The sequence below is a fragment of the Vigna umbellata genome, chromosome 2 (assembly GCF_029865625.1).
Source record: "Vigna umbellata cultivar VRB3 chromosome 2, Vumbellata_1.0, whole genome shotgun sequence".
NCBI lineage: Eukaryota > Viridiplantae > Streptophyta > Magnoliopsida > Fabales > Fabaceae > Vigna > Vigna umbellata.
In genome coordinates this window covers 28,618,254-28,636,908 of record NC_142166.1, presented here as the reverse complement: position 1 = coordinate 28,636,908, position 18,655 = coordinate 28,618,254, and the positions used below count along the sequence as shown (strand labels likewise).

Here is an 18,655-nt window from a genome sequence, read left to right as displayed (position 1 = left end):
GCACTGCTCACCAGCCCACACAGTGTCCAGGAAGTTATTGATAGAATCAGGATCATACCTGATAGCATGGCCTCTGACATAGCCCAGATAATTTTCAGCTGGGTAATCACCAATCTTCTTTGCATTGGTGTAGAACTCTTTTACCACAACTATGTTGGCAGGTGCAGGATATGTGGCTAGCTTTCCCCAGTCATTCCCTAACACTTGCTCTCCAAATTGAGGAGCAAAGTTAGGTATCATTCCAACCTTTGTTTCCATCAGAAGTCTCCTGTCCTGAACCACCCTAAAGTGCTTCTCATGTTTCCGAGAGAGGATCCTACTTGAGTGGGGCTGTTCTGGTTCCTTTTCCTTTCTCTTGGTTGCCATGGTTTTCAATCTCTTTCCTGAAGAGGATGCCATTCCTGCATTCAAACATAAATACAAAACCACAGAACATGATGTTAATCATTAGTAAAACACAGAACACAACTCCTTTAGAAGCTAAACCACCGCTGAGGGTCAGAATTTCCCCTCAGCGCAACAAGTGCCACATTCCAAATCGCAAAAAAACCAGAAAAACCAAGTCTAGCAGAGTGCCGCTCAGCGGCAATTTACCCCTGAGCGATAACTCTGCAGATTTTTGAAAAATCTCTTTTAAGTTGTCCTAACTCCACCCAAATGCAATTTTCAGTTTTCCAGTTCAGAATCATGCAGTTTAATCGGTTCAAACATCAAATATATCATCAAATCATGCATAGAAATCAAAACCCCTAAATATTCATGCTTTGATAATCACATTCAAAATCAAGAACCCTAGAATGAACAAAATGCTTTTCACTTACTTTGGTGGAGATACTAGATGCAATGAGAATGCTTCCAAGCAAAAATACTCTCTTCCAACCCCAAACTTTGATGGCACACTAGTGAAAAAGTGAGTGGAAGAGAAATTTTCTTAAGAGGGAAGAGTGAGAAGATGTGGAAAACCTTCGAAAAGGTATGTGGGAGTGCTTGTGCAGAGAAGAGCCTGAAAGAATGAGCATATGCGCAGCTTAGGGTATAAAAATACCCTAATGGGCTCGGGTCCCGCTAAGGGGAAACCAAAGCCCATCTGCGAGAGTACCGCTCAGCGGTAAGTTGCCGCTCAGCGGCACTTTCGTGAAGTGCTCTTATCCATCTTTTCTTAATCTACGTGCCTCCTAGACATGCCCCTCACTGGTTCCCTGCAATTCAATGCTTAAAATACTTATGCAAACCCTATTATGCAACTAAAATGAAACAAACAAAAACAATCAATCAACTGGGTTGCCTCCCAGGTAGCGCTTGTTTAACGTCACGAGCCTGACCCAAAATCCACCAACACCCATCAGTAGGTGTTACAAACTTACCAGCACCCATCAGTAGGTGCAAAATTTTTTTTCACCAACACCCATCAGTAGGTGTTACAACTTAGCATCCCTCAGTAGATGCTATATCAAACTAGCATCCTTCAGTAGATGCTATCTCCAAAATATTTACAAAGTAATGTTCAACAGATTAAAAATTCACAAACCAAAGTAAAATTAAAAAGTTCTTAATTCCACTGGGTTGCCTCCCAGCAAGCGCTCTTTTAACGTCATTAGCTTGACCCAGTAAAGCTCAAGTTCCTTCTTTATAGTTGATGTTGTCATCCCACCAACTACTCAGTTGTTTCCTGTGAACTGTTTTTGATTCTTCTAAGATGTGAAGATTCTATCTCTATCATCTCCTTCTCTTTAAAGCCCTTCACAACCCACAACTTGTTTTTGATTCTCACAGGTTCACCAAGTTGGGGTCTTCTTTTCTCCCAGTCATCAGGAATTTCTCCTCCTCTTCCCATCTTTTCTTCCTTGTGCACCTGAAACAACAAACAATGGTTACATGCAACCTTGGGCTTTTCATCTTTATGGCTAGTCACGTGTGCATCTTGAAATGCAACTTTATAACTAGCTTCTTCCTCCTGTGCTTGCGTCTCATCTTTAAACACGTCTACAACCACTCTCTCCTCTCTGTCCTGAAGCACCACTATACCTTCATTTACATCAATGATAGCTCTGGCCATTTTCATAAACGGTCTTCCAAGTATGATAGGCATCTTCTCTGTCTCCATCTTCATTACCACAAAGTGATACATCCTAGGAGATGTGGAGAAGCAGATCCGTGAGATTGGAGGTTGATGAGAGGGTCACACCTCCCACAAAAAGTGTGCATATAAGAATGCAGTATAGTGCTAGGAAGTGACTCCTAGGTCGTCTCTCAAGGACCAAATGTGATTCGAGACTTAGGTCAAACACGAAGGGGGGGTTTTGAAAGTGTTTTTGTGACTAGAGGTGAACTAAATTAAAATCGGAAGTTAAATACAACAAAACATTGAAATAAATGAACAAAACATGAAGACTGAACGGTCCTACAGATGACCGAACGCTTCTACATTGAGATCGAACGGTCTCTAAAGTAAGTGAGGAAATTGAAAATGTAGGAAGATAAAGAAACTGAACAAAATAGACAACATGATGAACAATACAGCTAGACTCAACAATGCAAAAGATAAATATCCAAACACAATTAAAGATCTTAAAATGCAACACTTAAATTAAAAAGATTAATACTCCTTTTAGTTTGAAATACAATTTCGAAGAAACACTTGAGAATCGAAGAATAAGCAAAGGCATAAATTGTAAATGAAGTTGCTAAACCATAAAACACATCTCTGGACTTCTTCTCCCGTGAACGTGGCACCTACTCCAACCTAATCTACTTCCAGCTCACATTCCTGTGCACGAACTTCTCTAAAGTGTATCAGTGCTACTTCCCTAAACCGAAACGCAACAGCCCTCCTCATTCTAGCACCCCTTTTTCATTTTCTCAATAAAATAAATAAATGCACCGTGCAGCTAAAAGGAAAAGGAAAGTCACTGTGCTGTCCAATAATGAAGCATTACTGGACCGAAGCTTCACTCAAAAATTTTACGATCAAAATGAAATTAAATGGCGAATTCAAAATGTAACAACATTTCTTTCTTTCTAACCCTACACCATGTGCATTTACAAAGATGAAATCTGCATCACTTGCTTTCTAAAAGAAAAGAAAATGAATTCAACCACTGTGAGAGCCTCTGTTCTAGCAAAAGAAATGAAAAAGCTTTTTGTTCTCCCGAGAAAAAAAATTCTACCAACGTGTGCCTTCCAGCTACTCGTAGCCCTCCATCTCTGCTCCGTGGCGGCTCTCCCTTACGTGCGCTGCTTTCTGTGTTTTTAAAGTTAAAAAAAAAAAAACGTTCAACTCCAATAAATCCGTGAGGGTGGCGGCTAAACCACACACGTCCCACAGCCCTACCCTACCTCTACTCTACTACTGGAACTCCTACTAGGTCAGCTCAACTCTTCCAGCTCAACCGTAACCCTCCATTCTCTCAACGTACTGCTCCCCTCTTCAAAGCAAAGAAAACCAAAAAAAAAAACTCTAGGTGGCGGCTGGATGCCTCCCACGTCTAACCCTTCAGGTTTTTTTTTAAACCCTCCTGTGCCATCTGTCCAGCCCTTACGTGTGTTGTTGGACTTGCTTCTCCACCGTGCACACCCCAAGCTTGCTGCTCCAGATTAATCTGTCCGTGGGCCCCTTGTGCCAAGCTGCTGGACTGCTGCTTCTTGTTGTTGTGTTGGGCCGGGAGCTGCTTGGATTGGACCGAGATGCTCCTGGAAAGCTGGACGCTCCCTCCAAGCTGCTGAACTTGAAGGCTTCTACTGGACCAAGCTGCTGTCAACGCTTCTCCAAGCAGAAAATGAAGTTTCGTGGTGTAGCCCTTTGCTGGATGCTACCTTCCATTGCTTTTCTTCAACTGATCCAGCGTGGACGCTGCCTTCCACTCTGCTGGACGTGCGTCACCTCTTTTTCTGGGCCAGCTTGGTACTGGAAAATGCTGTAGACTTCCTCTGCTGGGCTGTTGATGTGCTACCATTGTGGGCCGTGGCATTCTCTTTCCCAGCCAGCTGGACCCGTGAGTTCCTCTTCAAAACGTGTATATCCAAAGCTGCTCCTACTTGAAGGCAATAAAGAAACCAAAACTTCAATTTGTGGGCCGTTCGTGTGCTTCTTGCTGGACGTGTGAAGGCCTTAAATGAAAGATTACTTCCTCCTTAGGTGGCAACTGCTGCTTCCTTCCGTGCTGCTGAATGGTGGAGATGGATGTGTCCTGGACCGAGAGGAAGCTCCTGGATGCTTGGTTCCAAGTATGCACGTGGAAGCTGGACGTGTGTGCAGCTGCTTGCTGGATGCACTGGACTCCCGTGTGCGTGGACCTGTTTCCCATTTCTCTCCCCGCACCTCCTACAGCACGCTACAGCTCACCTCCTAATTTGCTGGACACGTGAAGCTTGTTGGACGGACATAAGCCGTGACATGCGTGAGAGTCCAAGTGAATCCCGCTTTTTCCCTGCTGCACCTCCCTTCTTCTCCAAGCACACACCTGCTGGACCTGCTCCTGCTGCTGGGCCATGGAGGCTGCTGGAAAATAAAGCCCAACGTGCTGACTCCCAAGCTGCTGGAACGCTGGACCGAAAACTGTGTTGGCCGTGATACTTCTTTTTCTTCCCGCACCACTTCTTAGCTTCTCCAATCAAGCCCATCTCCATGTGCACTCCCATAATTTAAATCCACACCTCCTCACTCATTTTAGTTTAAAGTATATTTGATGTGGTATTTCTTTTCACCTCCAAATGTCCCAAATATTATCCAACAATTTCCCTACAATTAATAATGCAAATAATTAGCTCAAATAATTCAAATTAATTAAAATAAGAATTTTTGGTCAAATTAAGCACAATTATCAAAAACGGGAAAATACCGGACAATTAAGCACAATTTCCCGATTAAATTCGGTACAATAAACTAAGTGAAGTGAATAAAATATTGACTCATCAAAATAGACCACACTTAGTCTTTTGCACTCCTGGGCAAAATCAAGACGCAGATCAAGGAATAGTTCAAAGGACATCTAGGGTATGACACAAACTTAGCACACAGAAAACAAAGACTCGCAAGGAAACAAACAGAATTTACACAGTCCTCAAGAAATCTGGACCAAGAAAGGAAGTAGACAATATCCAACACAGAATCAATCAGAGAAAGCAAATACTCATTAAATCATCCAAGCAATTCAAGACATGGCAAAATGATCAATCAGCTCAAGAGGTGAATCAAAAGCAACAAAAACTCACAGATGCACTATCAGTGTTTCTCTCAAGTGTATAAGGTAAAGAATTTCAACTCAATGCACTCAAGAAAGCAAACAACAACAGACTTGGCAAACCTCTAATATCAACACTCAAAACATATGCATGTTCAAATCAAAAGGTCTTTAATGGGTGAAATGGGGCCAAGGACAAGGGAGGATAAACATGGATGAGAAGTTACAAACCAAAAGAAATAGAGGAGCAATGGGGAACAAGTGTAAACACAGTCAGCTCACACCCAAAACCTCTAATTCAATCCTCTTCTTGACTCCCTTATTCACAAAATATTTTTTTTTCTCTTTTTTTTTCATTTTTTTTTTCATTTTTTTTTTATATTTTTTTTTCATCCTGTCTCTTTTCTTTTCTCTCTGTTTAGGACACAACTATAAGAGACAAGATACACAACATATTTACAAACATAAAACAAGAAGAGGAACCAACCAGCCAATTCATCAGAAACCCCAAGGAGACCACACTTGTTCCCAAAACACTTCCAAAGCTCCAAAATTCCCTAAGGTTAAGGTAATCATGGTTTTTCACTTAGGGCTAGTGTATGAGCTTCAAAACAAAGAATTGGGGGAAAGTATAGGCTCAAAAGGGGTTATCAAAGGATCAAAACAAGGTAAGCTTATTTGGCTAGAGAGGCTCAAAAACAAAACTGCCTTTATCACTTCCAAACATGCATATCAATCAAGAGTTGTCAACAAGAGTCAAGCCAAGGCATATGCGCAAGCAATCAAGAGACATATCACACACAAGAAAGAACATAAAGTGGCTCAAATCTCACACAGGGTAATTTTGTGTCACAATCAATTCAACTCTCAAACATCATGACCATCTTCCAAGCAAAGAAAAGCAAAGGATCTCAAACCAATAAGTATCAATGAAGTGAAGTGAAAGACTAGTCTACAACTTAAACAAAGTCCAGAAATCAAGAGAAACATGTAAAACTGTATACAAGACACGACAAAAATAACCTAGAAAAGAAAAAAAAATTTAACCAAGAAATCAAAAACTAACAAAGAAAAATAAAAATCTCCCCCAATAGACCACACTTAAACTACACAGTGTCCTCAATGTGTCATAAGCATAAGATCAGAAATCAGAACAATCAACACATCATGGACAAGTGCAATAAAAGTAGGAAAAGGAGGAGAAGAGAAAAGGAAAACTCCCCTGATCATGGTGGCAGTTGCCAATTTTGGACTTGTAGGGAGATGTTTTTCACCATAGTATCCAGCAAGAAGGTTTTGAGGACAAACTGCTTCATCCTCCAGATTTGATCTAGCAGGGAGATATCATCCACAGCTGGATCTAGGAAGCAAAGACTGTTGATGAGCGGGTTCAGCAGGTGCCTACTGATGTTGAAGCTTTTGTGAGTGTTAGCACCTTTGTTTTCCACTGTGGGTGCATGTTGGTCACATTCTTGTGTACCTCCTGCAATAGGGTTAGTGCAATGTGGCTCTACAGAAATTACATGCAGGGGTATAACACCCAATCCAAGTGTAATAGACTGAACCTCAGATACATCCTCAGAACATGAATCAATTTCAAAATCACAAGCAATATCAATGACAGACTCAGATTCATGTCCAATGCATGGAGAATAAACATTCGGATGCGACATCAAAAATTGGTTCTCATCATGCATAGAGGGAAAATTAAAATCAGACTCAACAACAATACAATCATCAGCATACCTCTCAACAACATAATCATCAACATAATCAAACTGAGGTATGCTTACCTCCTCTTCCTTGAAGATTGCTAAAGTGTGGGAAGATGAAGGTGGTCTACCTGGTTCAGGTTTACTGCTTATTTCTGCCTGCTCCTCAAAATACTCATCACTCTCCTCAGGTGCAAAAGTAGGGACATAGGATGATGGGAAAGTAGATGGCGTAGTAGTAAACTCATAACTCTGTTCCCCATCTCCTATGTGGACGACACTATCATCATCAGGAATCTGAACAGTCTGAAATGATGATTCCTCTAAATCATGAGGCTGTTCCTGATTGAGCTGAGTAGCTGTCTGCCCTATCTGATCATTCAAACTCTGAATGACAACTTCTGTTTCCTGCTGAAACTCCATTATTTCTTGCTTGAACAGAAGATTTTGCATGGTCATCTGCTCTAATAACTCCTTCAATGTAGGTTTAAAAGTAGAAGGCTGAGGAGCTATTTGAGCAGGAGCATCATAAAATTGCATCTGTTGTTGTTGCTGCTGTTTTTGTTGCCTGTTGTTGTAGATGTTTGTAGCATAAGCCTGAGGTGCATCAAAGGCAGCATGGTGTTGCAAAGAAGGACATGCATCTGTATAGTGGTCACTAGAAGGACAAATAGCACATAGTCGTGCAACAAATGCAGATGGAGATGCAGATCTCTGGTTGGTAGTGAACTGTGTCACCAACTTCGCAAGAGAGTCAATCTTTCCTTCCAACTTGCTTTCAAAATCTGATAAAGACTGGGCAACATCATCATGTACGCCCCTCACCAGAGGATGCGCAATATTGTTCTCCTTATAGAAATCAGCAGAATAATTAGAGTACCATGCAGAAGGAGAATCATAAGTATCGGCGGAATAAGCACTATTCACAAAACCAGAATAAGTAGACATGGAAAAATAAAAATACTAAAAATTACGAAACAAATAAAACACAACACATTTATACATGCAACACGCACACACAAAACAGAACATCACATCACATCACATCACAACACAAGACAAAACACAACACACACAAACACAACAAAAAGACCTAAGACTGAACCGTTGGTCCCCGGCAACGGCGCCATTTTGATGAGAGGGTCGCACCTCCCACAAAAAGTGTGCATATAAGAATGCAGTATAGTGCTAGGAAGTGACTCCTAGGTCGTCTCTCAAGGACCAAATGTGATTCGAGACTTAGGTCAAACACGAAGGGGGGGTTTTGAAAGTGTTTTTGTGACTAGAGGTGAACTAAATTAAAATCGGAAGTTAAATACAACAAAACATTGAAATAAATGAACAAAACATGAAGACTGAACGGTCCTACAGATGACCGAACGCTTCTACATTGAGATCGAACGGTCTCTAAAGTAAGTGAGGAAATTGAAAATGTAGGAAGATAAAGAAACTGAACAAAATAGACAACATGATGAACAATACAGCTATACTCAACAATGCAAAAGATAAATATCCAAACACAATTAAAGCTCTTAAAATGCAACACTTAAATTAAAAAGATTAATACTCCTTTTAGTTTGAAATACAATTTCGAAGAAACACTTGAGAATCGAAGAATAAGCAAAGGCATAAATTGTAAATGAAGTTGCTAAACCATAAAACACATCTCTGGACTTCTTCTCCCGTGAACGTGGCACCTACTCCAACCTAATCTACTTCCAGCTCACATTCCTGTGCACGAACTTCTCTAAAGTGTATCAGTGCTACTTCCCTAAACCGAAACGCAACAGCCCTCCTCATTCTAGCACACCTTTTTCATTTTCTCAATAAAATAAATAAATGCACCGTGCAGCTAAAAGGAAAAGGAAAGTCACTGTGCTGTCCAATAATGAAGCATTACTGGACCGAAGCTTCACTCAAAAATTTTACGATCAAAATGAAATTAAATGGCGAATTCAAAATGTAACAACATTTCTTTCTTTCTAACCCTACACCATGTGCATTTACAAAGATGAAATCTGCATCACTTGCTTTCTAAAAGAAAAGAAAATGAATTCAACCACTGTGAGAGCCTCTGTTCTAGCAAAAGAAATGAAAAAGCTTTTTGTTCTCCCGAGAAAAAAAATTCTACCAACGTGTGCCTTCCAGCTACTCGTAGCCCTCCATCTCTGCTCCGTGGCGGCTCTCCCTTACGTGCGCTGCTTTCTGTGTTTTTAAAGTTAAAAAAAAAAAAAACGTTCAACTCCAATAAATCCGTGAGGGTGGCGGCTAAACCACACACGTCCCACAGCCCTACCCTACCTCTACTCTACTACTGGAACTCCTACTAGGTCAGCTCAACTCTTCCAGCTCAACCGTAACCCTCCATTCTCTCAACGTACTGCTCCCCTCTTCAAAGCAAAGAAAACCAAAAAAAAAAACTCTAGGTGGCGGCTGGATGCCTCCCACGTCTAACCCTTCAGGTTTTTTTTTAAACCCTCCTGTGCCATCTGTCCAGCCCTTACGTGTGTTGTTGGACTTGCTTCTCCACCGTGCACACCCCAAGCTTGCTGCTCCAGATTAATCTGTCCGTGGGCCCCTTGTGCCAAGCTGCTGGACTGCTGCTTCTTGTTGTTGTGTTGGGCCGGGAGCTGCTTGGATTGGACCGAGATGCTCCTGGAAAGCTGGACGCTCCCTCCAAGCTGCTGAACTTGAAGGCTTCTACTGGACCAAGCTGCTGTCAACGCTTCTCCAAGCAGAAAATGAAGTTTCGTGGTGTAGCCCTTTGCTGGATGCTACCTTCCATTGCTTTTCTTCAACTGATCCAGCGTGGACGCTGCCTTCCACTCTGCTGGACGTGCGTCACCTCTTTTTCTGGGCCAGCTTGCTACTGGAAAATGCTGTAGACTTCCTCTGCTGGGCTGTTGATGTGCTACCATTGTGGGCCGTGGCATTCTCTTTCCCAGCCAGCTGGACCCGTGAGTTCCTCTTCAAAACGTGTATATCCAAAGCTGCTCCTACTTGAAGGCAATAAAGAAACCAAAACTTCAATTTGTGGGCCGTTCGTGTGCTTCTTGCTGGACGTGTGAAGGCCTTAAATGAAAGATTACTTCCTCCTTAGGTGGCAACTGCTGCTTCCTTCCGTGCTGCTGAATGGTGGAGATGGATGTGTCCTGGACCGAGAGGAAGCTCCTGGATGCTTGGTTCCAAGTATGCACGTGGAAGCTGGACGTGTGTGCAGCTGCTTGCTGGATGCACTGGACTCCCGTGTGCGTGGACCTGTTTCCCATTTCTCTCCCCGCACCTCCTACAGCACGCTACAGCTCACCTCCTAATTTGCTGGACACGTGAAGGTTGTTGGACGGACATAAGCCGTGACATGCGTGAGAGTCCAAGTGAATCCCGCTTTTTCCCTGCTGCACCTCCCTTCTTCTCCAAGCACACACCTGCTGGACCTGCTCCTGCTGCTGGGCCATGGAGGCTGCTGGAAAATAAAGCCCAACGTGCTGACTCCCAAGCTGCTGGAACGCTGGACCGAAAACTGTGTTGGCCGTGATACTTCTTTTTCTTCCCGCACCACTTCTTAGCTTCTCCAATCAAGCCCATCTCCATGTGCACTCCCATAATTTAAATCCACACCTCCTCACTCATTTTAGTTTAAAGTATATTTGATGTGGTATTTCTTTTCACCTCCAAATGTCCCAAATATTATCCAACAATTTCCCTACAATTAATAATGCAAATAATTAGCTCAAATAATTCAAATTAATTAAAATAAGAATTTTTGGTCAAATTAAGCACAATTATCAAAAACGGGAAAATACCGGACAATTAAGCACAATTTCCCGATTAAATTCGGTACAATAAACTAAGTGAAGTGAATAAAATATTGACTCATCAGAGGTGCAGGGAGGCTTGAACAGCTTGCGGAAACCAATGGAACAGTAGCATGGGCAGCTGCAGACTTGGAGTTTTTTGAGCAGATTGATGAAGAGTTTTGGATGTGAAGCAGCGGATGTTTGGAGTTTAAGGTGAATGGATATGGAGGCTAGCTTGGAGAGGTGATTCACAACTCAGAAGGCTTCCTAGAGTGGAAGGAAGTTGCAATGGAAATCAAGCTAAGAAGTGACTCTTGGAGAAGGAATTTGCTATGCATTTCAGCAGAAATTCTTTAATACAATCCAAAAGTGATTTACAAGCTTTTCCTATGAGATTTTATAGATTAATCTCAAGGCTCTAAGCACTCAACTTTCACGTGGCAGATCTGAACCCATGTGCTACATGTATAGCGTCTAAAACACGTGAAAATCAAGTTTTATGTGAAGAAAAACAATTACTCATGCAGCCCCATAGAAGGATAAGTACACCCCTTTTGTATAGAAATGTCCTTTTTACCCTTCTCCATGTTTTGGCAGATTTGGCATATCTTCTTGTTCTCCAATTTTCCATCCAAAGATAGCAAATAGTACTTGACCTTGAGGAGAATATTCATCTTGGAGCTTTTTGGCCATTCCTCTTGTGATGGGTCCTATGGTGTTAGACCTTCTTGTATCATCCCCTCCCTCTTGAGAAGGATTTGCCCTCAAATCCAAAAGATCTTCATCTTCACTATCAAATCCTGCAAAAGGTTTAAGATCAGATACATTGAAGGAAGCATGAACACCATATTCAGGAGGAAGATCAAGTTGATATGCATTGTTATTAATCCTCCTGATCACTCTAAAGGGTCCATCTCCTCTAGGATTGAGTTTGGACTTTCTTAGTTGAGGAAATCTTTCCTTTCTAAGATGAATCCAAACTAAATCTCCTTCATTGAAGATTAACTCTTTCTTGCCCTTATTATGTTTCTTGGCATATTTCTCATTTTGTTGTTGAATTTGAATTTTAACCCTTTGATGTAAATCTTTAATAAATTTAGATTTAGATACCCCATCTTGATGAACAAAATCAATAGAATTTGGAAGGGGTATTAAATCCATGGGTGTCAAAGGATTAAAACCATAAACAACTTCAAAAGGAGACAATTTAGTAGTTCCATGAACTACTCTATTGTAGGCAAACTCAACATGAGGAAGATACTCATCCCAAGATTTGTGATTACCTTTTAGAACTACCCTTAGTAAAGTGGAAAGAGATCTATTTACTACCTCAGTTTGACCATCTGTTTGAGGATGGCAAGTAGTAGAAAAAGATAACTTAGTCCCTAATCTAGACCATAAGGTCCTCCAAAAGTGACTAAGAAATTTTGTATCTCTATCCGAAACTATTACCTTAGGTAGACCATGAAGTTTAACCACATCTCTAAAGAATAACTTTGCAATGTTGCTTGCATCATCTACTTTGTGGCAAGGTATAAAATGAGCCATTTTGCTAAACCTATCTACCACCACAAAGATAGAATCAAAACCCCTAGAAGTTTTGGGAAGACCTAACACAAAATCCATACTTATCTCTTCCCAAGGGGTGGAAGCAACATTCAAAGGAGTATAAAGTCCATGAGGCATTGATTTAGATTTAGCTTCTAAACAAGTTATACACTTAAAGCAATGCCTTTGAACATCCCTTCTCATGTGAGGCCAAAAGAATTTTTCTTTCAACATGCCAAGGGTCTTTTCTACCCCAAAATGTCCCATTAATCCTCCCTCATGTGTCTCTTTAACAAGGAGTTTTCTATGTGAACCTTGGGGAATGCAAATTTTTCCTTCTTTAAAAAGATACCCCTCTTTCACATAGAATCCTCCTTGAGGCTTATTGAGACATTCCTCATAGATATGAGCAAAATCAAGATCTTGTGAATATAATTCAAGAATGTTATTAAATCCAAGAATTTGAGCTCCCAATGTAGCTAATAGATTAATTTTTCTTGACAAAGCATCAGCCACCACATTGGATTTTCCTTTCTTGTATTTAATAACATAAGTGAATTGTTCAATGAATTCCAACCACTTAGCATGCCTCTTTTGTAACTTGTGTTGACTCTTCAAATACTTAAGTGATTCATGATCACTATGAATGATAAACTCCTTGGCAACAAGGTAATGTTCCCAAGTTTGAAGAGCCCTCACAAGTGCATAGAGTTCTTTGTCATAGGTGGGATAATTACAAGAGGCACCATGAAGTTTTTCACTAAAGTATGCAATTGGGTGTCCTTCTTGTAATAATACTGCACCTATGCCAAATCCTGAAGCATCACATTCTAGCTCAAAAGTTTTGGAAAAATTTGGCAAAGCTAGAATGGGTGCTTGTGTGAGCTTCTCTTTGAGTAGCTCAAAAGCTTTTTGTTGTTTATCCCCCCAATGGAATGTAACATCTTTTTTCACCAACTCATTGAGGGGTGAAGCAAGACTAGAGAAGTTAGGAACAAATCTTCTGTAAAAGCTTGCCAACCCATGGAAGCTCCTTACTTCTCCTACATTCTTTGGAGGAGGCCAATCTTGGATGGCCTTTATTTTTTCTGGGTCCACATGAACCCCATTTTTGGTGACCACAAATCCAAGAAATATGACACTATCAACACAAAAGGTACACTTGTCAAAGTTTGCAAACAATTTGTGTGTTCTAAGAATTGTTAAAACAACTCTCAAATGTTTTTCATGAGTTTGCAAATTTTGACTATATACCAAGATGTCATCAAAGTAAACAACTACAAACTTCCCAATGCAATCCCTAAGGACATGATTCATAAGTCTCATGAATGTGCTTGGAGCATTTGTAAGACCAAAAGGCATAACTAGCCATTCATATAATCCAAACTTGGTCTTAAAGGCAGTTTTCCATTCATCACCTTCCTTAATTCTTATTTGGTGATAGCCACTTTTTAAATCTACCTTTGAAAATATTTGTGCTCCATGCAATTCATCCAACATATCATCAAGCCTAGGAATGGGATGTCTATACTTGATTGTGATGTTGTTGATAGCTCTACAATCACAACACATGCGCCACTTCCCATCTTTTTTTGGAACAAGCAACACTGGTACAGCACATGGACTTAGACTCTTTTGAACTAAGCCTTTATCTAGCAACTCTTGGACTTGTGTCTCAATCTCCTTAGTTTCTTGGGGGTTTGTCCTATAGGCTGGCCTGTTAGGAAGAACTGCCCCTGGAATGAAATCAATTTGATGTTCAATTCCTCTTATGGGTGGAAGCCCTTTTGGAATTTCTTGTGGGAATAGATCATCAAATTCTTTCAAAAGTTTTTGAATGGATGGAGAAAGAGTTGAAGTCTTTGAATCACTAGATGTGCATGTAAGTGTTCCTTGACAAAGAAGAAGATATGAAGGTTGCTCAACTTGAAGTGTATTGATTAAAGTCTTTTTGTTTAAAAGGACTTCATGTTGAGTGACCTTAGGTGGCACACTTGTTTCTATACCTCCCTTTCTTTTTGACTTTTTCTTTTGATCATGTTCTTGCTTTCTTAAAATCTTCATTTGTGCTTGATCCTTAGCCACTTGGGTAGGAGTCAAAGGATGAAGCACAAACTTCTTGTCCTTTTGATGGATAGTGATGGTATTGGTTAGACCATGATGGATAGTTTGATGATCAAATTGCCATGGTCTCCCCAATAACACATGACATGCTTCCATGGGAACTATATCACATAAAACTTCATCTTTGAAGTTCCCAATGGAAAATGCCAACTTCACTTGATTCTTGACTATTATATCCCCATCTTCATTTAGCCAATGAAGTTTATAAGGTTTTGGATGGGGTATAATATCAAGTTTCAACTTCTCAACCAACCTTGTGCTACAACAATTGCAACAAGACCCACTATCAACAATGAGAGAACAATGATTTTCTTGAATTTTACATCTTGTGTGAAAGATGTTCTCTCTTTGTGATATGTGTTCAAGACTTGGTTGGTTGCTAAGTATCCTTCTCACCATGAGAAGTTGTCCATCATCAGCATATATTTCCTCTTCCCTCTCTTCTTCCTCACTCTCACTTGTACTAGTTGGGGTGTCACTTTCACTACTATAAATGTCCTTGCCTTTCAAAATAATGTTTCTTTTTGTAGGACATTGAGTAGCTACATGACCCCTTCCTAGACATTTGAAGCATTTGATTTCACTTGTTCTTGTGTGTGAGGGTGTCTCTTTCTTGGGTCTCTCTTCTATTTTGGCTAGAGGTTTAAATGGCTCTTTTTCTTTAAAAATTTTCTTTTCAAAAGTAGGTTGAACTTGAATTCTTTTAGAAGAAGATTTTCTCAAGTTTTGTTGTTCTACCTTTATACACATTTGAACAAGATCATTCAAATCTCTATAAGGTAGAAGTTCAACCCTATCTCTTATGTCAAAATTGAGCCCACTTAAAAATCTAGCTAAAGTAGTTTCTGGACCTTCTACTATGCCTGCCCTCATCATATACAACTCCATCTTTTGTCTATATTCCTCAACTGTCATAGACCTTTGTTGTAACCTTTGGAGTTTATCCATGAGCTCTCTATTGTAGTAGGAGGGAATGTGTCTCCTCCTAAGGGCAGACTTGAGATCATTCCAATAGTGGATGGGAGGGGCTTGATGTCTAAGCCTCTCTTGGACCAAGGCAGTCCACCAATACATTGCATACCCTTGAAAGCTTAGGGTAGCTAGAGAGACCTTCCTCTCTTCACTCACTTGGTGGCATTCAAACAATTGTTCCACCTTCATCTCCCAATCAAGATAAGCCTCTACATTGTCCTTCCCATGGAAGTGAGGCAACACAACATTGACTTCTTTAGGGGGTGGGGGTGCATGAGAATTTCTCCTATGCCTCCTAGAAGTAGAAGGCTGATGAGGGTAATAATCACCCAGACTCAAAGACATCCCTCCCTCTTGAGAGTTTTCACTCTGACTTCCCCTAGACTTGCTTTTCCTTATCATTCTCAACTCATCTTGAATAACAGCATTTTGAAGCTCTCTATTGGCTTTCTCTTCATTCATTTCTCTTCTCATTTCCTTGAATTCATTAACTAAAGTTTGAAGAGAAAAATGTTCTTTTTCACTATCACTAATCCTAGGAGAATGCCTTCTAGACATTATGATGGACTTAAATGTTATTCTTGAAGTAAAGACTAGAGATTTTCACTTGAAGCAATATTCCAGGTAAGGGAGGTGATTCACTAGGAATGCTTAAGTACCAAGCCTTTTCCTTGCCAAATATGCTTCTTGCTACTTACTAGAGTCCTTAGATCAAAATCACTCTTAAATCCACTTAAGTCTTAAAGACAACAAAGAAAAACACAAAGCAAAGGAAGGACACAACCTAAACTCTAAATTCGGACCCCTAAGAGAGCTTCCTATTCGCACAAGATATATGTTATCTAGTCGAAAATTGGAAAAACCATTAAAGTGAGGTCTCCTAGGTGAGGCTTAGACTTTGGATCTAAGACACACTCACCGACTACTCAATTTTAGGTTGTGAGACTTCTTTGAGTCTAGTTACAAATGAGGGAAGAGCACTTGTGAACTCTAGCACCTCACTTGCTTGGATTTGGAACTTACAACCAAAGAAAAACAATGGAAGTTACAAAGAAATTTGGTAAATTGGAAAGGAAAAGTTAAAAATAGGCTAAGGGACAATGTATGCAGCTTTGGTTGCTCTCAAAGAACTTGAATCTACTGGATTCCAAACAATTCTCTCAGCTGCAAGGTGCCTAAACCAAGAAATTAATTTTCTGCAGTATAGAATGCTGCTGCAGTCACGGTTTTTCCTTCTTCAAGGTTCAACTTCATTCACTTTTCTTCACCAATTGAACTTCCTTTGATGCTTCCACTTGCAGTGAGCCATTTGAGTTATAGTTCACCTATCCAATAAACCAATTAGTCACAGAAACTACCACCACAATTGCCAGCAAAATCACATCCAAGTGACAGCAACACCAGGACTTTTGTCAAACAGATGGTGTGCAGAGTGTTCAAAATTCAGAAAGCAAGCAATTAAGTGGCTATCAATCACGGTGGCACATCAAAATGATCTTAGGAATGGCTCTAGAACAGAATTAAAACGCAATAAAAGACTTTAAATCAGAATCACACACGAATTGGCTATGCATTGAAAATTGACAAAACTGTTTGATGAAATGCCTGAATGAGTTGCACCAGATTTTTGCACCAGATTTCTGCACCAGATTTTTATACAATTCAAACTTCGAAACTGATGATGCAATGGTCCTAAGTGCCTTTTAACATTTGTAATATCTCTTTTGAATTGTTATCTTAATATTTTAAATGGACCATGGCTTTTACTGCATCTAAAAATGATGAATCAAACAAAGTAATGCAGTGCAGAATTTGACAGAAAAACCAGCACAGTATTGCAGCAGAGTCAATTTTTTTCAATGCAGAAAAATAGACCAAATGAACAGTACTGCACCTAGTTATTTTCCAATGATTCAAACATGTTTTGATGATGATTTATGACTTGTTGGAACTAATTGGATACATCAAAACTATATAAAACAGAAAATCACTACTGCAGTACCATATTTCAGCTAAATTTACCAACTAGCATGGTCAAATTTTGATTCAAAAGTAATTCTGACTTGAAAACAGCAAGGAGGAGTTAGAAATGGTATTTGAAATTTGCACAAATGCAGAAATGCAGTGTTGATGATGATTAGCAATGATCTAATACTAACCACACACAATTAAGCAAAATTGACTCAAGGAAACTCATGCATCTCGGCCAAATGCTTGGACACTCTTGCCACATGACAAACTATTTGGAATCAACTCATTTCATCTTCCAAATGGTTCAGACAATGGATCAACCAACTGCTGTTCAATAGAACAGTAAATGACCATAAAAATAGTGGCAATGCAGCACAAAAACAGAACTGAAATGCTGTCAGGATTTTAAAAAAAAACTGCACAGATTTTGAGTTTGAATGATAGATCTAAACACCTGAGCTCATTTCTGAAGTATTCATTGCTCTTACTTGGTGTAGCCACATTCAAACAACTCAGATTTTTGGTAAAACTTGGTAGAAAAACCAGATTTGATAACAAAACAGCAAAGTAACTAACAAGACTTAAGACAAAAACAGAAATGATGTTTAAATGGTAAAATAGACTCAAACAATTAATAACAGCCGAATAAAATGAAGGAAAACTCAAACAACGACAGCTAGTAGCCAATGAAATTAAGAGTAGATCCTAAACAAAGCAATGATTGATGAAACATTGCAGAATTTTTCAGAAAACAGCAAGACAACCAGGAAATTTTTTGACAGCAGATAAATGGAAGAAAATCTGGACTTATCTCACGGTTCTAGTTAGAACCTTGCTCTGAATACCACTTGATACATCCTAGGAGATGTGGAGAAGCAGATCCGTGAGATTGGAGGTGCAGGGAGGCTTGAACAGCTTGCGGAAACCAATGGAACAGTAGCATGGGCAGCTGCAGACTTGGAGTTTTGTGAGCAGATTGATGAAGAGTTTTGGATGTGAAGCAGCGGATGTTTGGAGTTTAAGGTGAATGGATATGGAGGCTAGCTTGGAGAGGTGATTCACAACTCAGAAGGCTTCCTAGAGTGGAAGGAAGTTGCAATGGAAATCAAGCTAAGAAGTGACTCTTGGAGAAGGAATTTGCTATGCATTTCAGCAGAAATTCTTTAATACAATCCAAAAGTGATTTACAAGCTTTTCCTATGAGATTTTATAGATTAATCTCAAGGCTCTAAGCACTCAACTTTCACGTGGCAGATCTGAACCCATGTGCTACATGTATAGCGTCTAAAACACGTGAAAATCAAGTTTTATGTGAAGAAAAACAATTACTCATGCAGCCCCATAGAAGGAT

General features: G+C 40.0%; 1 protein-coding gene across 1 annotated transcript; it reads right to left on the bottom strand.

Moving 5' to 3' along the window:
• Window positions 1-6,524: 6,524 nt before the first annotated feature.
• Window positions 6,525-7,944, bottom strand: LOC148203727 (uncharacterized). Its single transcript, XM_088107733.1, has 3 exons — window positions 7,246-7,944; window positions 6,974-7,089; window positions 6,525-6,581 (listed from the first exon to the last, which is right to left on the bottom strand). Exons 1-3 carry the CDS (start codon window positions 7,838-7,840, stop codon window positions 6,525-6,527), a joined length of 768 nt encoding a protein of 255 aa, XP_087963859.1. The 5' UTR covers window positions 7,841-7,944.
• Window positions 7,945-18,655: the final 10,711 nt, after the last annotated feature.